The 22,384-nt window shown below is 35.1% G+C and overlaps 1 protein-coding gene across 1 annotated transcript; it reads left to right on the top strand.

Annotated features, from left to right (window-relative positions):
* Positions 1-507: 507 nt before the first annotated feature.
* On the top strand, positions 508-18,106 carry LOC123523781 (serine/threonine-protein kinase dyf-5-like). The gene is made up of 13 exons (XM_045301430.2): positions 508-787; positions 3,966-4,020; positions 7,085-7,206; positions 8,112-8,191; positions 8,620-8,752; positions 9,335-9,506; positions 9,928-10,098; positions 10,382-11,103; positions 11,289-11,353; positions 11,616-11,667; positions 16,084-16,308; positions 16,534-16,604; positions 17,018-18,106. Exons 1-13 carry the CDS (start codon positions 681-683, stop codon positions 17,104-17,106), a joined length of 2,064 nt encoding a protein of 687 aa, XP_045157365.2. The 5' UTR covers positions 508-680; the 3' UTR covers positions 17,107-18,106.
* The last annotated feature ends 4,278 nt before the right edge of the window (positions 18,107-22,384 follow it).

The following is a 22,384-nucleotide window of genomic DNA, read 5'->3' as shown; positions in this document are numbered from 1 at the left end:
AATTATTATGAAACTGTCATGGTCCCTAAGGTATTGAAGGGACGTAAATCTTTTAAAGTCTCTGCAATGTCAAAACAAATAAGAAAGAAAACAATAGCATAGTGTAATCATATTTTGTGCACATGGTAACAAAACAGAATGTAATATTTATAAACAAAGTGGCACCCAGCCCTATGGGTCTATAAGACATTTCTGTTGTTTAGGCATTATAAATAAAATACATAATTACAATATTGATCAAAATAAATTGTTGACAATGAACTCAGTATCTGTGATTTTGAACGAGCGATTGTACCCGCTATATGCAGAGGTACCAAGCCGCCAGGAGAGGGTCACATTCGGACCATCTTCATGACAGCGCACCCTGTGTTGCGCAGTAAGCAACACGTGATTGTCTCTACCCCGCGGCGGTATCCACCTCACATCAACGTCTCGCACACACGTATAGCTGCTCCGCCGCTGGAAATTGTTCTATGGACCGTGACATGCGCTCTCCACCATAATTAGGTTTACCTATATTGAAAATAATCAATCAGCGCTGTCCATAAACAATTGAATTGAACAGTGTGATCCATCACATCATAAGTGAACAAGTTGGATTTACTGTCACAACTAATAAAACTATCAGGACTACAAAATCTTAATTGTTTTAATATAAAATTTTCCCTGGAATTCTGAATATGAATAAGTATAAAATATTGGAACCTGAACCCATCGACGAGGGGAATTCTTACAGGACATGGTTAGCCAAGAATCTGAAAAAGGATGAAAAAGTCGCAATTAAAATGTAAGTGCACTGAAACATTTTTTTTTCTTTCAGAAAAACACTTTTATCAAAATGTTTGTAAGCTATGAGAAACTCGTGCTTGAATACAGTAGATGATCCGAGTGGAAATTATATCCGCACTTTATTAGCCACTCTGCAGGTGTCGGCCGAGACTGGATCGTTTTAAATTTTAAATCTGTCTTGGATCATTTTTATTGATCAGTAAAAAGTTAAAGATGGAGTTTTTTGTTTAGCGTGGGTAGTCGATGAAAGCACCCACGTGGAATTGATATAGAACAACCATGTACACGACAAGTGTAGTCATCCAGTCTAGGCCGATACTGCTGGAAACACTACCAATTTAAGTAAATCATCCAACGCAGAACACTAAGTCTGGATATCAGCTGCCTGACTTGGAGTCGAACCCGGATCGCTGGCTTTTTAGTCCAGTCTACTAACCACAGACTCCTTGTAGGAAAGGGTGTAACATATGAATAAGGTTGGGCCAAAGAAAAACAATAAATACGTATTTTCTTGCATGTTTTATTCTTTATAAGACAGTATCTATGTTGCTGTTGACAGTATCTATGTTGCTGTTATGCCAAGATAATTTGAAAGTTCACGTCATGGGCCGAGCCACAGATACAGTCAAAAATGATTTTTTTTCTTCAAAATTTTCTGGCTCAAAATTTCTGAAATTTTACAAAAACATTTTTTTCAACGACAACTTCTATAGTAATTAAGATAATTATGCTGTGTATAAAAAGTTCCCATCAAAAGCATTTGATGTCCTTAGAATGATGTATAATGTAAGTTGTTTTGTAAAGTATTCAAATCGAAGAGGAGGCCTCCGTGGCCGAGTGTTTAAGATCGCTGACTTCAAATCACTTGCCCCTACTAACCGATGTGGGTTCGAGCCTCACTCGGGGGGTTGAATTCTTCATGTGAGGGGCAATCCAACAGGTTTACGGAAGATCGGTGGTTCTACCCAGGTGCCTGCTCGTGATGACATAATGCATGGTCTCCCTCCACCATCAAAGCTGGAAATTCGCCATATGACCTATAATATGTCGGTGCGACGTTAAACCTAAAAATAAATAAATAAATTAAATCGGAGAGACATCAAGACAAATAAATCTTCATGCGCAAAAGGTTGAATTAACAGTAAAATGACAACTTATCTTCTTTTAATAATAAGTGTAAGTATGCACGCATTTCAAACAAGTTTTGTGTATCGAGTCTACAAAAGTATTACATTATTTTCTAGGTATAAGTTTTAATGTCAAAATGTTTCAAGTTTCATGACAGACAAACGGATGAAGTGAAATGTGAGGTTTTGAAGAAAAAAGTGCCCTGAACGGTTTTGTTTCTTTATGACATAAACTGTATTCAAAACATCAATATAATGAATTTGATTATTATTTCAAACGAAAATTATTGTATTTAAGTGCCATGCTGTTTGATGTATAAGTCATTAAATAACTACGGAAGACCGTTGCGCCATGCTGTTTGCAGTGACCAACAGAAAATAGTCTTATGCTGCAAATATTGAAACAAGCAAAATATACTAAAAGTAAATGTGTAGAGAGACAGCTATACAAAAGATACTGAAGTTTGAATGCTGCAGTGTGAACTAGCCATGTGAGAAACACAAAATACATAAATAATATTTGATTCTTTTCTTTCCGGCAAATTGCAAATATCATCGGCGTTGGACAGCGTACTAATTGGTAAAGTTACCTCTACTAGTGCATGTTACTGGCCACATAATTATTATGGAAACGCTGCCTATTTATTATTCTAGTGCATTAAATTGCTTAACTATTCGATGGTGTTGTATATTTTGAAAACAAAGATGTATTTGGAGTAGTTTTTCACTATCAAACAGAAAAAAATAGAATAATAATTTGTCACTTCGGGTAAGTGTTCAAAGTGTTGCATTTAATCATAAAAATGTTATGGTAGTGATGCTACGCTTTTCATTAATAATGCAAAATATATCTGAAACGAAAATGTTGCTTTTTTGTTTCTTTTTGTTTAAATTTTATCGGTCTTACAATGCCGAAAGAAAATTTATTTCAAAAGAAGAAGGAAGAGAAAATGGAAAAAAGGAAAAGAGGGTGTGATTACAGAAGAAATGTAGTTTATGAATGTGTGCGCTATATAAATAATTCTGATATTGTCTATGTAAGATTAATGATCCAGTTACACTAATACCGTCCAGGTAACTTGGCCTTTTGATTTACTGGTTCCAGACTTTGTGCATATAAAATAGTATATTGTTTTCATTAAAACTGGTTTTGGCTTGAAAACTGACAGTTAAAAAAGACTTTCATAGCTCTCCGTTCAAATAATTCTTAAAAGCATATTTTTGTTGTGTAGGTATTTATGATCAGTTGATTTATTTAATAAAATCGTTTGAATGTAAGGTCTATTTTCTGTCCCCCATCCCCGCCCCCCTTTCCCCTCTTTTCGGTCAAAACATTCAAATCGTTCCTTGCGCTTATTGTTCATTTTTCAACCACATTAAATAATCTCACCAACACGTATTTAGCACATTTCCAGTTTTTGAGTATATGTTGAAAGATTCAAGTCAAGTTTATTTGCCAATACACAATTATGAATTTGGCGTACAATATAATATAGTTCTAGAGTATTAACATTAAAGAGAAACAACTTCTTGTAATATATAATAAGTGGCCCAGTTGCGAGAGTAGTCCGTATACCCTAACATTCACTACATTTTGTCTGTATCTTATGTTGGTGAAAATCAATTTGACAATTTTATTGAACGAACTTTTGAATTTGCATCAATCTGATCCGCATCAATCTGATCCTGTCACAAACTCATAATGTATTAATCTGATGTCATAGTTCATATTGTCATGAAAAATTCTATATCTATTTACTGTATTTTCTTTTTTTATAAGCGCTTTCAATTGTGGTCAATAAATGAAATCTACAAATCAGCTTAGGGCATCTGAGAATAATTTTCTTACTTTTATTTTATGTAGACCTTATCTTAAAACCAAAATATATATGCTCAAATAATAATAATTTTAATGATTACGAAATTAACTAAGATTGTCACCTGTGTAAATCGTCACAATGAGCGAATAGCTTCAAAATCTTTCGGTTTCGTTTACTTTTTAAATGTTGACTATATATATTTATATTTTTTTTATCAATTTTCTTTCAGTCTGAAGAAGAATTTCTACAGTTTAGAGGAATGCAAACGTCACAAGGAGGTTCAGGTATGAAATCTATGCTCATTTACACATGGTCTCGTACACATGAATGCATGGATGCGAACCCATCCAAATAAACATCTACTCAGAATAATAAAATATTTATAGTTGTGTTAGCAACAAGCACTCCCCATTAAAACAGGACGACGCAACAAGCAACACCTGATTTACAGTATCTCATTGTGTTGTTCAACCATGCCAAATTTTAATTGAATATTTGCAGATATAACATCATGTTTAAACTCATACTTTTATTTTTCATCTATATTATTTTTACTGTAGCAATTAATAAACAACACTCTTTTCATGTATATGTATGTTCAAAAGTACTTTGTAGAGTACATTCCAAAAAAAAAAAAAACCCAAACAATAAGGAATAAAAAAAACGTAAAGAAAAAAAAAAAAGAAAATTGCTACTTAGATTTACTAAACTTATATCAAAATGCAAATCAAATTAACGGGCTTACAGGATAAAATATTTTTATCCTATATGAAGATATTAATCAGTCTGCTTGCGAAGTTTTGCATTAGAAATGGGATTAAGCAGCGAATGTAATATATAGCTTTCATAATTCTGTCTGGAAGAGAGTTCCATAGTCTGGGATCCGTGTATGCAAAGCTCTGATTTCCACACATTGTGATTCTAGTCTTTGGTGTAACTAATGACACACTGTCTTGTGATCTAAGTTTCTAATCAGTGGGTACGTTTCTGCATGTCCTGAATTTAGACCGGGAAATGATGGTGTAGCTAGAATATTATAGGTGTGGGTCAGAAATATGTACTAAGCTTATTTGTCTGGTAACCAATGGAGCTCCTTCCGTTCGAGTGTAACAAGACTGTGGCGGAACTCGATAATGCGAGCTGTTGCAGTTTGGCCAGGGTGGTGTTCAGGTAATTTACAAAGACTGGTAAGTCCTATTATAGAAGTGCATCTGTTATGTTGTATCAAATTCATAAAATTGTGATTATTATGTGAATCAATAGCAAATCATAGACAGGCCTTTGTTATACGTTTTCTATTGGTCATCGCTTATTGAAATAAACCATTATCTTAAGCAAAAAAGGGTTAAGCTGTTAATATTGCCACATCCGTAGATTAAATGTTAACCTAAATATCATGCAATTAATATAAAAGCCAGTGAACGACTTATCAATACACACACAGAGAATGCTTCTGTATAGATAAAACATGTCATTGCGCTTAGCAGCATTTTTTTTATCCGCGGAAAAAATTGAATGTTGACAGTAATTTATAGGAAGGTCGATCATGTACAGAATAGACTAATTGAATATTTTTGTGTAAATCAATCAAGAAACTGCGTGTATGACATTTATGATATACATTATATATTATGAAAAATATATATTTGGAAAAAATACCAAAGGTATAATAGTACATTATAGGGCTTCGTCACAGGAAAATGGGCCGAGAAGCGATACTGTAAATATTATGTTATCGATCATAAGTGCTTGTAGTGGAAGACAGGTAATTGATAATACAAAATGGCAGACAGCGGTAATTATGAACAACATATTACACTTAAAACACCGTTCAAAGTAATCTCACGCAAAACTTTAATCCTGAAAACATGTATGTGTAAAATATTGAAATTTGAGCCTTTCGTAAGTGTATATATGATAGAACATTTCATTTACGGTTATTAGATTTGTTTAAAAAGTTGACCGGAAAACCCCTATAACAGTTTTCAAGGGATCTGCCTCACACTGGAAATGTATAAATATGAAACAAACTTGCTTTTAAATATTATGATCGCATTTGCGTTTAACAATTAGTGAAAATTTAATTCGACATAGAATCATAGAAAACAACACAAAAACGTCATGAAAGATGTAACAGAATTCACCAATGCGCATTATTTAACGGCTTGGTAAATTCATAAAATTATTTTTTCCGTCAAATAAGAAGACTCGGTGACGTGACGTAAACTATATTTGACGTCATTGCAGTCATTTGCTGTTCAATACTTCCTGTAACAAACAGGAAGCAAAAGACAGATCCAACTTAAAACGTAAGATTTAATGTCTTCCCTCGACAGGATTTGTTAAAATTTCTGTATTTTCTTTAACTGTTGTATGCTTTCTGTAATATTTATTTTGACAAAAAGTACATAAATTCTACTTTTGAATTAGTAAGTTTTTGTCGTATTTTGACTTTGATAATGGCGTTTAATACATGTATACTTTAATTTAGCCACGATGTCACACGTGTCAAAAATGCAAATAATAAAATTACGAAGTTGTTACGTGCCGAAATATCTAAAGAAGTATGTATTTGTTTACAAAACAGCGACTACAGTCTGAAAGTACATACAATTGTCTGCAAATTGATATGCATAAGTCTTACGTTGAATATGAATTAAATTGAACACATGAAAATTGCAAAATCTAGCCGAGATGTCACAGCCGTGAATTAATGTAACGCCGACGTTACGTTTGAAAACCTAATAATGTATATGTATTACAATTGTATCTGAACACCGCAATATAATTCACTGTCTGATAAATAATTTGATTGAATAAATATTATATTGTACACCTATATCAAATATTTCCTTAAATATCGAAACAACATGATTTATGAAAAGTGTAGTCCAACCACCCCAAGTAATCCCTGTAACGTCTAAACGGCTTAAAACGATGATAACGTCAGTTACGCTAATGTACGCCAACAATGAGCGTAACGTCTTATATTATCAGGATCATATTAAATCGTGCCCGGTTCAAGAGTTATGACCCTTTAGTATAGCCTCTGTTACGGTTTTCAATGTTTTACTGTAGGGGTTTTCTTTAACTAAAAATAAATGATGATCGAGTATCGGCCAGATGCCGACATCACGATGTGCATAACAGTATCAATACGATATACAAATATTAGACTAGCCACTAGACTGGTTCTAATGTTATCATGATATTAAACCTAGGATATAGACTGGCTATTTTCACAACTTTAAAAATAAAGATTAAGAAATACCGGTATATATCATAGTCTAGGAGCTAGTTTATACAAATAGCTGTGGCTGTTTTTTTATTAGATCTTTTCTTCTGTAGAATCTACAGTCCCTGAACCACAAAAATGTCCTGAAGATGTTGGAACTGATAAATGATCGTAACGAACTACTGATGGTGTTTGAATACATGCCGGAAAATGTCAAAAGAGTCATGCAAAACAGGTAGGGATGTAAGAGTTTGGCATACATATTGTTGAGGAAGTACGATCACTTCTTTTCTATTAAGATTTTTTCACACTCTGTGAGCTTAAAGAGAACATTAGTATACAAATAAGTGCAGAAAAAGCAGAGGTCACCGCACATGTCATTATTTTATAGGACATTTTCTTCGTCAACTGTTTAAGCATTCCTGAAATCAAGTAAAATTGATAAAATATGGGGGCACTCTAAAACATAATATCCCACTTAATGTTGTAGGGATTTCAGGTCTTACAGGCTAGTATGAACACATAGTGATATCAGTAAAATATAAGCATAAATGTCATTTACAAATCACTTTCATGTTTACATGTTGAAATAATTACCTCATCCACAATTTTTCAATAGAAAGAAAACGTACTTAAATCTACAAAAACATCTGTAGTTAAGATTTAAAAAATATTTTGCTGCGTTAATGACATAAAAAATGCTCCAAAATACAAAGAAAAAAGTTGGGACTACCGTGATATGTTTTAGCATTTATTTTCGGCATAAAGTTTGTTAGAGAAACTTTTTTTTTTCTTCAAAATGGTGGATATCCTGGAAAAACGCTCGTACATCCTTAATATGTTCTTAGTAAATTTGAAATACGTCTGTTCTTCACAAAAATAAGCACGCTAGAAAGTGCAAAAAGTTAATGCAAGTATAATACGACAAAAACAAAGATAACAAGAAATACTTGAACGTAAAATACTACATGAGTTATGTTGAGACCAAACGGATATATGCAGAACATGCGTTTTTCAAATATACGCCAATATGAAAACACAGTTTAATCTGTAACTTATCATACTACCAGACTTTTGCGGGAAAATCTGCTACTTCCTAATGACAAGGTTGCAACCAATTTATCATGACGTCTATTTCAGGGGCAGTCCCTACTCGGAAACGGAAACCAAGATTATAATGCAACAAGTGTTCCAAGGTTTATCGCACGTGCACGGCATGGGTAAAGACTTAGTGTCCATTCGCTATGTAAAGATTAAAATAAGACTACTTTCATGATATATTTAATGAGTAATTAACACTAGACTCTATGATAACAAATGTATATTGTATCTATTTATGTAATAAAAAGTGAAAAGGTTCGTAACAAATACCTAAATATCGAAGTTGAATATTTTTCCATTCAGTTCCTTATTTAGAAACTATGTTATTCTCGTAATGACTCTCGGCAATTTCCGTTTGGCAATTCGGCATTCTTTGGACATAAGCTCAACGCGCTCGTGGCTTTCCGTTATAGTCGTAGAATGCCGAAATCGCACACGGAGAATGCCGATTGTCAATACGGCTCCAGAACCCTAATTATTTGAGATCACGACTGTGTTTTAGATACGTACAACGTGAATGATGATTTATTAATACATTGTTTTAAAGGGTTTATTCACCGGAATCTGCGGCCTGAGATTCTACTCTGCGACAAGGAAGTGACAATAGTCAAGATATCTGACTTTTCAATGGCCAAGTCAGTTCTAGATCCTTTGGGGGAATATGTCGTCTCCCCACTCTGGTAAGTTTTGTTTTACGTATATGTAGTTTAAAAACTGCAATTGAATAAATTGATTCCAAGCAATCAAACTGATAAATTTTAATCTTTCATGCTAATAATTCTGTTATCATGCTAATATTTTTGATAATGTAAAAGAACTGAACGTCTTTACGGAAGCCCTGATTTTCTCTTTTATTTCGTAGCCGCGAGATTCTTTCACGTGGGAAACGAGATAATATACTGCCACTCTTGGCCACAGGCACACTTTTCAACTCGGAACTTCCATACGCCTTTGAATGCCGAAATGACATCACAATTAAAGCTATGTTTTCTTCTTTCTTATTGCTGTTAAAGTAAATGTAATTTGACATTTTTTCAAATGCTTTCCGTGGCATTTTATGCAGTAAGTGATAATCGGTACATGTATGTACCATCGGCTTTGGCTGATCATACTGATTTCGAGTCATATAAATCATACTTCAGATTGACTGCTAAATCTTTTCAACCGCTGTCACAGAAACCAGCAATAACGAGGTATAATAGAATCATAGGTGGTCGTCCCATGTTCTATACATTCTGACAAAAACATGTTTGTTATTAAAGGTACATGTCTCCAGAGGTGTTGCTAGGGGCGACCGATTACACGAACAAAGTTGACATGTGGGCCGCCGGCTGTATCATGGCAGAGCTTCTAACAGGTAAACCACTTCTGCCGGGAACGTCGGACCGTGACCAGATGAAACTTATATGCGAGCTGATTGGAAATTTTACTACGGTAATACGTTGATTGTTCTTGTATAAGATTCTTTTCAATCAGACTCCCTATGAAAATTCTTGTAAAACGTACATAAGTCTCGTTGGATATTACTAGAACAAATCGCTGTACTATTATCTTGTGAAGAAGACAATTCGACCGCGAGTATGGTGGGTAGTTCACTTCCCCTATGATCTATATTTTGTCTACCGGGTATCGATAACATAGAGCATTCAAGTCTATTTTATGCCTTTATAACGACTAGCTGTCGTTGTAGCCATTAATAATGTGTCTATACAGAACGATTCATTAATTATTTACTGTCCATTTTAATAACGCTAAGTTCATGTATCCAATAATCACAAAAGAATTACAGAATGCAATTAAATGGCGGCGTTGGTCATTTCGTTGAAATATTAATTACTGTTGGACTATATTGTAGCGACAGTGGCAAGACGGAGCGATGTTACGGCGATCTCTCGGATACAGTCTCCCGGCAAGCAACACAGGTAAAGGACTTGGTGAAGCCGGTGTCCAGGCTAGCAGTGATGCCAAGGGTCTTATTATGGACCTCCTAAACTGGGCACCAAACCAGAGGACGTCCGCCGAACTGGTAAACTTTGCTCTTGTTCAATTTCTAGAGAGTGTAAAGTTTTACTACTTTCAGAATTAATTGTGATCATTACGATAACAGTGAATCAAAACTTACAGTCAAAATATAACAGCCATCTTAGATTGAAACTGTTGTGCTATGCGAAAATTGCTTGAAATACTATTTTATCATAATAATCATAATTTTTATAGAGAGAATGCATAGTGTTTATGCTATGTAGGCATACATTGTATTTTGTTGCAATTTTAGGATTTTGTATAGTTTCCTTTTTTATTTCTTTCAGGCATTACGGCGCGACGTTTTTAAGTCGGATGGAGAGTTTATAAACAAAGACGAAAGTCAGGAAATCCTGAATACTACAGAAATACAACTGAAAGAATGGAGTAAGAAGTGGGAGGCAGATTTGAATCGAGGATCTATCGAAGAACTGGACAGTATTTTGGCGGGAATCTACAGGAGACAACCGTATAGAGACAGAAACAACACCCGCAACAAATTTGCTGGTTTTGAGAAAAGTAATCCGCTTTTAGGTGACAGCACGCCACGGGATAAACGGAGTCAACCTGAGACAAACGGCACTGTTAATGTGCAAACGATTGACGATCCTTTCCGAATGTATCGTCCAAAAGCGATCAGCGAACCTGTTAGAACATATCCAATAGATGCCCAGTCCCCGGATAAAATTCCTCATATGAATCCGTTTGAAGAAGAACTGCAGTCACGTGAAGAGAAACGATCCAGGCAAAGTACACACAACGTGGCACCTTTTGCCGCAGATGGTCAAATATCGCCGCAGCGTGAACCACTCATTGGCGCGGATGGTCAGATGTCACCGCGGCGGAGCAATGTATCCCCAAGACGTAAAATTAATGATCAGCTGGGACAGTTAGGCGAAGGGCCTGACAAAAATCAAATTGAACAAGAGCAAAAAGAGAAAAGATTGAAAGCTGAACAACTCAAAAGGACAAACCCTGTAAAATACAGGACTATTTATGGATCTGCCAGGTAGTTGTTACTGTATCACCGCGGTCGCATTATTAGTCAAATAATTCATGTTTTATTTTCTCAAACGTATACATGGAAATAAAAGTGATTATGCTTTTTAAGTTAAAGCTTAAATGTAACCTTCCATATGTTAGATGGTAGGAAACTGTTGCAGATATTATGTTTTTTTTATTTCATATTTGCAGAGGTATTTTTGGTGCAGGCTCACCACAGCCTGGTGGGAGAAGTGGCCCAATGCGTTCAAAACAAGGTATGCAATATTGTGATTTTTGTCAGTCTAAACATTTGAAGCATTGTTTATAGCATGTTGAACAAAGTTTTCCTTGCTTTTATGCCATGCAGAATTAAGCGTTTATAAAGGTGACACGTTACAAATTTTAACATCTTTGTAATTTGCTTGAATAGACAAAATGTTGCCACATGTAGGGTTGCACGTGCGGAAAAGACGCACTAGAGCGTTAAATTAATCAGCATGCACCACCAATCATGGTAAAATATTGTGTGTATTTCAGTGGGTTCTGAAACAAACCGAGATGATGATCAGAAACCTCCAGTGCGGACCAGGTACGATGACTTTCACAGTAACTACAGACCGAGTTGGGCCGAGCATGACAAAACAGTCCGAAATCAATAATCCGCAGTTTTATAATCCATATATATGCATGGACGCACAAATATATCATGCACGATAATAGTTACATATTATCAAACCATTGTCAAATTAATTGAGGCCAAAATGAAAACAATATTTTCACATAACGGTTGGAAATTGTGCAATACGTCCTTAAAACAAGAATAAACGGAGAAAGGGAAATAAGATATCGGTAGCTTACAAAAAGTAAGTACTAGTTTGTACGTGAAATTCATGCAATGAATAATTAATGACCGACTTCAGAACAATTGAAATTACTCCTTCTGCAGGTACTGTAGTACCGAGAGACTGCTGAACGTATAATTATGATTATCAATTCAAGGATCGCAAATACATTATTATCCACGCCGAAACATGTTTTGCCCATGATAATTTGACTAGATTCATTATGTTTCATGTGTGAAAATGGCCATTTTAAAGCAGTTGAGTGTTGGCGATTCCAGATAAATGGTTATATAAACTGGTCTCTGTTGTGCAGCTTTATGCATTTGGAACACATTTTCAAATATGTTTTAAACATTTAAATTTTTCTACAACCCACTCACAGTAGTTAAACTAATAGAATCTCATAAGACAAACCAGAAATAACATATCTCTGTTTTACTTAGCATTGTCGCATTGTATTCGTATATTTAAGACCTCAAAGAATAGAGTTTATCGAAAGTAGTGAATAGAAATATTTTAATATTTTAAATAGAGTGTACAAGATTCGATATTCTTGCATACCAGACGGGGATTTCTGGTGATTTCACCGGTGCTGGAAAACTCCATCTTACACCCCGGGGTGTAAGATGACTCTCGTGCTGTAAATGACGTATAACGAACTACATATGTACAGAAGATATGTGTAGTAATAATAATCTTTTTCGTGAAACGGGATAAAAACTAAATACCTTGGTAGTTCCTCTTTGTTCCTTGTAACATATTTCTCGATTCAAAAAACGTTATTTTAAGGAAATAACATAACGTTTCATTGCAGATGATAAAATAAAACCGGAACTCTTACGCTGTTTACGTCTCTGTAACGTCATGACGTACTTCCTGTTTACGGACCTAAAGTTCCCGCGCTTTGTTAATACGCTACTATAAGAAAAAAGTGCTATAAGAAAATCATTTGTTTGAATTTATTTTTTACTCTGCTTTGTTTAATATGTACAAATGATTTTCTTATAGCACTTTTTTCTTATAGTAGCGTATTAACAAAGCGCGGGAACTTTAGGTCCGTAAACAGGAAGTACGTCATGACGTTACAGAGACGTAAACAGCGTAAGAGTTCCGGTTTTATTTTATCATCTACAATGAAACGTTATGCAGATGCAAGAAAAAGATTCTATCACTGACTGTAGGTGCAGATGGGAATATCCGGTTCTCGGGTAACTGTTTACGCGGTTACTCGGCTGGAGCCTCGTAACCGCCTAAACAGTTACCCTCGAGACCGGAAATTCCCATCTGCACCTACAACCAGTGAAAGAATCTTATACTCTGTTGAGTTTATTTCACTTATGGTGAAACACTGAGAGAAAACTGTAATGGGACGACAAAATATCATATAGTCGAGCTGAATCAGAGTTTTAGCGGATGTTGAATTAATACAAAAATGTTATATAGCTTTTTGTATTAAAAAAAAATTTATTTTGATATTTCTCCGCATCGAAGTTTTATCTTTTTCATTTATAGAACATAGCTTTAGCTATGATTTTATTGTTATGCACATAAAACATATCCACTTTTATTGTCTATACTTATAGTTTTCTGTCGTTTTCTACCCAATCCAATGCATGGAATATGTCAAATTAGATTTGTCTAATTATATGCATTTAGTTAGGTTCCCCGTGCTTGGCGGATAATTCAACAGTGAGTTGTTTTCACATTTTCTTTATTTCAGTTAATTTTGCTTGCTTTTGAATACTAGTATATTTCTTCATTTCATTACCGTACTTTTTGTTTGAAACTGATTTAATCTTTAGCCTGCTGGCGGCAAGTGATCCTGCTTTTGCGACATCCGTGCAGGCTCATCGTGGTCTGCACTGTTCGCTATTCAGTCAGTAAATTTTCAGTGAACACCCCTTCGAATAATAAATGGTACTGCCCATATTGAATAATAGGCCAGTCCATTGTAGAAATTTAATAGGGTAAAGGTTAAACTACTAATGCATCAGATCCTGGAGTACTGTTAAAAATGCATTTGGCGCCCTGTTTGATGTTCTATTCAGTTTAGAGGGATGGTCAGACAGCGAATAGTACATTCAATAGTTTAGAAACATCGAAAACACCGAAAGAATACATATAAATTAATTTAATTTTTACGACATTCATGCATGTCACGTCACCATTCGTATTGTTTTCAATGTACTTGCAGTGGCCGTAGAATAACTTATTGCTGCCATTCTGCTGCCATTATGTTTTTTTAATCAATGACACAAATTCTGTTGTTACAATACCTGGCCGGTCATTGCGGTACCAGATATAACGTCACTTGTCCACCCAACAGCAGGCAATATAGCAAATGTTGGCGTTCCATACCTACCGCCTTCAATATTTGTCTACAGCTGCATAGACAAAACAAAATTTTATACTTTTTTTCTTTTTATTGCCAATGGACTGAATTGTAATCTGTATAATTTTGTCAAAAGATCCTTGGGGAGCATAAAGCTTGAAAATGTCTAGATAACATATATTTTATTCATTACATTTTGTTTAGTCAGTCACACATTTTGTTATAGCCAGTCTTGCCGACATTGCCGAAAAAAAATCTAATTTATTTTGAGATGCCGTGTATCCATTCTTCATACGATATGTCAAACTAAACAAAAGCCGTACACAAGGAAAAGTCTTTACTATTCTGACATAAGACAATAACATGTATGGAATTTACTTTATAATAATAATGTGCTATATAGTTATCTATGCAAATATGTTTTAAGGTAGTGGATTTGAAATGACACTCGGCAATTTCCGTAATGACACTCGGCAATTTCCGTATGATTACGTAAATTCATTTGACAATGCGGAATTCCTCGAACGTAAAAATAGTTCGACATGTACATGACTTTTATGTTTGAACGGAGAATGCCGAAAATTGCCGATTACGACTACGTGTCCACTACCTTAAGCAGTCTGTTTATATCTCAGCTGTTTTCTGATTTTATAAATTGTTGTTAGCAATTGCAGTTATATATCTTTGTATTTTTGTAGTTATAACATAGTAAATATATATTAGTCTAAGTAAATATATTTAATTTTGTTTTCTTTCATCTCCTCTTAGTCTAGTTAGAATACCTATGTGTTAGCTTTAGTGTGCTATTTCATATTTCAATGGAAGTTATATACACCCTGTATCATTTCAGCTCTTTTTAATTCTCTATTGTAGATATACAGTATAACTTTATGTTTGGAATAAACAAACAAAATTATGTTTGTATCAAAGACATTTAGGAAATTTAAATTAGGTCCTTTAAAAACATTACTTGTATGTTTTTCGAATATTTCAAAATAATATATGAAACTCTGAAAATGTTAACACAGCTTCATGCCATTTAGTATAGACCTGATAATCTTTTGGGTGTAACAATATGCTTTTTATCAGACGTAACAATTTAACTTTTAAATAATTACTGAGTCGCAGATAAATTACAGAATAACTTCAGCTGAATAGTTGGCGCCAAAATAAAATTAATACTCCATGAACCGGTTTCGTCATGTCCCAGTGTGGTAATACAAACACCGAAATATTTTTTTACATTTCATAGAATGAATGATAATTTTGATACAGTTTGATAATTCAGTCACATCAGAAGAAAAGTAATTTGACAATACATATTTTTGTTAAAATTTAAGACAAAAACAAGTGCTTTTTAAATTTAAGTTGTTTCATTACGCTACTGACCACAGGTAGCTACAAGTACTTTCCTGTTTTGTAATATTTTTGTACGATTTTTCTCAAACTTTAAGTGGGTACCTTACTGACATACTAGACAGTCAATCTTACAGTGATTAGTCAAATATAATTATATTTATTTTTTTTGACCCGAGTGAATTATATTACGGCATACAGAGTCGTTATTGCGGTCCAAACGGCCATTTGGTTGAGGTGAAAAAGTATGAGACAATTTCAAAATCGATGTTAAGGGGGAGTATGGATTTTATTATGGATTGGCAGAGCCATTAAGTCCGTGAAAATTGTGTCTTCCATAGTTACTTTATGGTATCACTATCTGTAGGCATATAGCATTAATACATTTCAATTGGCATTGTCAAATTTACAACACTTGAAATCAGTTAAATAATGATTCTGGGATTTTTTGATAAATTTTCAATAATAAAAACAGACAACAGTATGGCGGCGATGATGAAAACAACATGCAGACCAACATGCAAAACGGGTTAACAAGAGCTTCATACAATGACCCGATGACTCAAAGAAAGCCCCCGCCTTTACACAAAATGACCAGTTTTGAGAGGTTCGCAGCCATAGACCACACAGCCAGGTCCGAGAAGATGAAATGTCAGAACCCGACTAAATACAAGGATAAATATGGGGATCCATTTATGAGGTTTGTACAACTACTTTTTTCTTACATCTGCATTCAATTTCTTTTTCTTGTTCTTATATTTTTTAAAATATGTATTGTTTGAATTAGCCTCCATACAATAACTGAAATATACCTAAAATAACCTTTGCATGGATTTTTTTATAAAATGTATCTTAGCTCTGTACAGCTTGTATAATATCAATAGTTTACTGAATAACACAGACATGATTATTCTTTTAATAACAGTGACTTACTTGGCAAGAAGCCAGCACCAAACCCGAGGACCCAAAGTTCACAACTACAACAGAACTACAGCAGTATGTATTTACAATAACATATAATCCCGATTTTAAAAAGTATATAATCATATTTTTTAAAAGACGTATTTGTAGACGAATACTACGAATTTATATAAACTCCCATTTAAGCTGCATTTATAGTACACTGTGTAAGTTTATGGAAACGTACTAACTTTCGGCAATTCTCGTATAATCACGTGTTCTTGTCAGCTTATTTGGCATTCTTCGAAGGTTAAGGTAGCCCAACCTGCAAAAGGCTTATCGAAAAAGAAAATCCGGACAATGCCGACAATCTCATTCGGAAAATACGGACTTTGCCGATTGATTGTACGGATCTACTACTTTAACAATCGAGAATTCTGGCAGTGAAAGGAATGCGACTTCAATATGTTATTTTTTGTTTTATGTCGGAGACGTTTTTATATTTTCAGATGGAGGTGATGGCGGTGATCAAGGGCTTCAGAACAGCGGTCAGTACACGCCGAGCTGGGCTGATAATAATCAAATAAGGACACATTAACTGAACAACGAAAACGCTTTATACATGTGATATAAAAACAGTGCATGTGGATATCAGGCAGTCTGGAAATAAAAATAACTCCGCTGAAGAAAGCCACTCAGTTTAAGTGATTATTTACGTATTACCTGCAATATTAGAATCGATTAGCTGAATAAATTACAGGAAAACCTCTCCAGAGCGGCCCTCTCTTAAGAAAAAACTCTAACACCACCATCAAAATTTCCCTAAGCTGAAATATACTATCAAATTTACTTCTCCAGAACAACAACCTCTGTATAACAGTCAATATTTGTTTCTCCCAAAGAGTGTTGCTCTACAGAGGTTGCACTGTATGATAATAATTACAGGTCGGCACTTTGGCATAATCTAGCAACTCATTGACAACACGCAGAATTACTAGACCAGAGATACAGTTGAAATTTGATATCTCAAACTCGCTCATCTCAAAATTCCGGCTATCTCGAACACATTTTAAAAAGTTCCGTTCCGAACTCACGTTAACTATACATGTCTATCATTATGGGTCAAATTTCGGTTATATAATCTCGAAGTGAAACACTTGATTACATGCATTTGTTTAGCGTGTAATTTCAGAAGAACTTATCCCGTCGCTCTTTTAAACGGATCTACAAGAAGAAAATTCATATCCTTATGTACTTTTACAAACTTTTATGCACGTTTTTCGTTGGTAACATTTCTTTTTTCAACATATAAATAAAAGGAACATTTTCTGCTTGAACAATATCTTACATTTTCCCTGTATTTCGCTAAAGTTTCGACAGGGAACAGCCACAATATATGCTCATATTTCATATTCAATTAGTTTTAATTTCGTTTGATATAAATATTGATCTTTTATAATTTATTGTTGTATCTTATATGTATTATTCTCCTGGTAAGACATGTCTGTGATTCTACTGTATGTTTAAATGTTATGATGCTCTGCCTGTATGTTGATGAGAGAATTTTATATCTATTTGATATTTTAGAATAAATCTATTTTTCTGACTGTTCATCTTCTTTTGAAGTCAATAAATCCCTATTTTTCCTATGTGACGGTATAACCTCAGTTTTTGGAAATTTCAAATATTAAGTACAACATGTAAAACAACTTTCTTTTATTAGTTAGATGCCTCGACTTGTGTTACATATAAGGTATAGAGACACTATAAAAAGAAATGACGCGAAAATAATTGCGGATTCAAATAGTTCACCCCTGTAGAATTCATTGCGACTGATTGGGTGATATCTCGTGACAGATCTATGCTTGACAGATAGGTTTCATTTAGCAGTTGCTTACAGAAATTGTCAGACGAAGGTCATACATGGGACCTCAATTCTGAGCTGAATTATACGGTAGCACAGAGGTGACATCCGCAACACTTTATTTATATTGTGGCCACACCTTACTAAGTTGTGGCCACAAGTTACTAAATTGAAGCCACAAGTTACTAAATTGTGGCCACAACTTAGTAAATCGTGGCCTCAATTTAATAAATTGTGGCTCAATTTAGTAAATCGTGGCCACAATTTACTAACTTGTGGCTACAACTTAATAAATTGTGGCCACAACTTAGTGACCACGACTTATCAGCCAATCGAAACGATAAATAGACGGATAGACGGACGGACAGATGAATAGATTGGATGGTACCTACGTACCCACCTACTCATTTATTTGTCTATACTTTTCCGTCCGTCTAACTTCCCGTCCTGTATCACACTTTGCAGTGACGTAGACATTTTTGTGCGTCCATTTCGTATGGTTGCTGATTTCTTCCATTTTGCGTTATCTCCCCGCAACCCTATCGAGCGAAAACACGAATTTTAACAAGTTAAAACGCGGGGACGCAGGTTGAAAACTCTAATTTAGCAGGGACGAGCAAAAACGCGATAATTACAGGGGTCGCTGGGTGAGAATAAGTAACTGGTATGTCGGGGATGGGGAGCGAAAACACGCTGATTAGCGCTGCTTAAACGTAGTGCTCTCGAACCGCGCCCCGACATTCCAGTTACTAAATCTCACCCCGCGATCTTGATAACTATCGTGTTTCCGCTCCTCGCTCCCGCTATATAGTGAGTTATCACTCCGAACCCCTGCCATTATCAGTGGTAAATTTCAAGTGTTTTCGCCCGGCGGGGTCACGATAATTATCGTGTTTTCGTCCCGCGCCCCAGATATACCAGTTACTAAATCTCCCTGGCGGGTTTTGACCTGCTTTCTCGACATTTGAACTTGTTAATTCTCATGTTTTCTCTCGACGTGGCTTCGAGACGAAAATATAATTGAACAGGGCTAAAACGCGGAATGACAGAATTAGCCAGTCAAAACGAACGCTTTTTCTTCGCTGCTGTATAGGGGTGCAAAATAGGAGCGCACAAAAGTGTCTACGTACCAGCAAATGTTAAACAGGAATAAAAGGTAGATAGATGGATGAATCGACGGAGAGACGGACCGATGGACGGATTGATTGACGGACGGATGGATTGGATGGTACCTACCTATCTACCTATTTATTTGTCTTTCTGTCCGTCTGTCTATCTTCCATTCCTGTCTAACCCGTTGCAGGGACGTAGACACTTTTATGCACGTCCATTTTGTAAGGATGCTAAATTCTGCCAATTCGCGTTTTAGCCCAATTAAATTATATTTTCAGCCCGCGGGCCCGTCGAGCGAAAACACGAGAATTAGCAAGTTAAAATGTCGAGAACGCAGGCCGAACGCACTCTCACAAGGGCGATTTAGTAACTGGTATGTCTTGGGCGCGGGGCAAAAATACGAATGAACTCAATTGCAATATATTTATGTATATACAAAAACAAATTTGAATAAATGTTACTACAAATGTTGCTAATGTAGCGTACGGAACTTTATAAGATTTTATTTTCTAAAATTTTCAGCGATGATACCCTTCCTCCCCCTTTTTCTATATTTTGCATTAAATTAAAATGTACTTGTTGGATTTTTGAAGCAAACGTCTATAATATTTTTCCGTTACAGCTTCTTTTTGTTGTGGGCCTACTTTGCAAATGCGTGGCTCTGAGGCTGTGTTTGTCGTGCTCTGTGCTTCCGAGAAATCTACCCTTACCTATTATCATTTACAAAGGTTATAAACCTGTTCGTTTTTCAGAAGATCTTTTGAATCTATAAATGGATAAAACATAGCCGATTAGAGGTATTGTTCGTATGAGAAAATAAATGGTATAAGTGACTTAGGGGAATAAAGTTTCTATAGAAAAAGAGAAGCTCCACAGGTAACCCAACATGGCAAAAATGAAAATGTTGCAGGTTTAGTTTGAGTAAGCCAGATCATGCACGATATTGAAAATGCATGGTGCCGTCCACGCTCTCTAGCACTAGCCCGGGGTTGAGCAGAACTCAGCATTTGTATTTGTTAAAATTACCAAATTACAATTTAGATACATCCACAGATGTGTTTATACGGCGTGGTACATGGAATCTTCAGTAGTACATTAGAATGCATTACCATGGAGTTGAAGTAATAAAGTAGACCTAAAAGGGAAATAGCGGACAGAAGTAAAGAGGGGATCCGACGATGTTGCTGATCCTACATATCACAGAAACTGGCAAATGAATTAAACGTCATTAAGTTTTAGACAAGGCTTAAGCAGCTAGATGTGACCCCATTTAACCCAACTGTTTTCTGCATGTAATTCACTATTCTATTGATAACGGAATTCTGAGTTTGCAAAAATATGTGAAACTCTCTGAAAAACATATACTTTCCGAATATAAAATATCATCAAGGTACCTTAACATAAAAGGCTTCAATAATGTCAAACTGGATCTTAGTGGGCAGTCTAAGTATGAAATCGCATGTCAGCACAAAATAAATCAGCAACGAGTGGAGCACAGTTAGTCCCCATTTGGATACCAATCACGTATCAAAATGTTTAAATGCTAAATCTGATAACAGAAACCGCAACGCTCCGAATACCTGGTAAAAGGTCTACAGTGTGTTTCTGTTATATCTACAGTTAGGAAAAAACAGTGTTGTAATATTTTCTAGTCCTTTTGGATCCTTGAGTACATTCAGCTTTCTATAATACCGCTTAAGACGGCACTAGTGGGCGTGGCGGATACAACACATTTCATTATCACTAATATCTGAATCAAAAACAACTTGAAGGAACACAGACAAACAAACGTGAGGGTTTTGGCATCTTAAAACATTTAATCACACAACGCACAATTAATTTCTACAGTTCAATACATTTGCATCTACCATAATAACATGGTATACACGATCCGTAGATAAAACTATTCATATTCTGGTGCAGGTTTACCAGAATAATTCTTGGTGCCAAAACTATAGGCACTTCTTCTTCCGGCAGAGGTGAAACCAATTACAACTGTTACCATGGTATCCGTCCAAACATAGTTATCGTTGTCGTCTCGGTAGTTTTGTAATTCAAGTACAGACATTTTTTGAGTAATTGGGACACATTCAAGTGAATTGTTTGATCCAATAGAATATTCACAGAGACGCTCTGCATTCATTATCGTCGCCGGGTATTGTTTGGGATTATGTTTTACGCTGTAATACCAAGGACATGTTGATCGCTTGTTTGGAGGATCGTTCGGTCTGGTGGATACTTGTTTTGGACATACAAGCTCATAATCATAGTGTCCATGGCGAATATCTATAGACGTTGTCTCATTCTTGACATTGGTTATAAGGCTTGTATAAGAATCAGGGCTCATCAAGAATTCATTGGTGACTGCGGCCCGTCTGTGAATGTGTACCTTGCTAAAGGCAACGCTTGATCTAGACTGTTTCTGGATTAGATCACTGTATGTGCCGTGTAACAAAATTAACCAAACGACAAATAGTAAACAGTTTCTGCAGTACGAATGTAACATCTGAAAACATATTGAAAATTTACATATTTAACTCATGAAATTTGTAATTACTAATTTATAAGATATACTAATACAATTACGTGATTAAACATCATTTTCTATTTTCAATTTGGGCAAATCTGAATAGTTAGTAATTCTGTAATACACTGTACATCACCTGAATGTTTGAAAGGTGTGTTCAAGTATTTAACTTTACTGAATATATAAATTAAGTTTGCATATAGAAATATATTTTCATAATTAAAAGTCATGATGCAACTGATGATTGTTAAGTTTTTAGTGGTAGTACACATTTATATTGCGTTTATCTATACATTTATACGGTGAATCTAATACACAGCATTGCTAGTACACATAAACTTGTTAATCTTATGTTTATATAAACTATCTGAA

This window comes from Mercenaria mercenaria, chromosome 3 (assembly GCF_021730395.1).
Source record: "Mercenaria mercenaria strain notata chromosome 3, MADL_Memer_1, whole genome shotgun sequence".
Taxonomy (NCBI): Eukaryota; Metazoa; Mollusca; class Bivalvia; order Venerida; family Veneridae; genus Mercenaria; species Mercenaria mercenaria.
This window is presented reverse-complemented; position numbering and strand designations above follow the sequence as displayed.

Coding starts and splice junctions, on each gene's coding strand:
- LOC123523781 (XM_045301430.2), top strand. CDS start 681: ATGAATAAGTATAAAATATTGGAACCTGAACCCATCGACGAGGGGAAT. Junction 11,104..11,288: donor ACTATTTATGGATCTGCCAG/GTAGTTGTTACT, acceptor TCATATTTGCAG/AGGTATTTTTGGTGCAGGCT. Junction 11,354..11,615: donor CCCAATGCGTTCAAAACAAG/GTATGCAATATT, acceptor TGTGTATTTCAG/TGGGTTCTGAAACAAACCGA.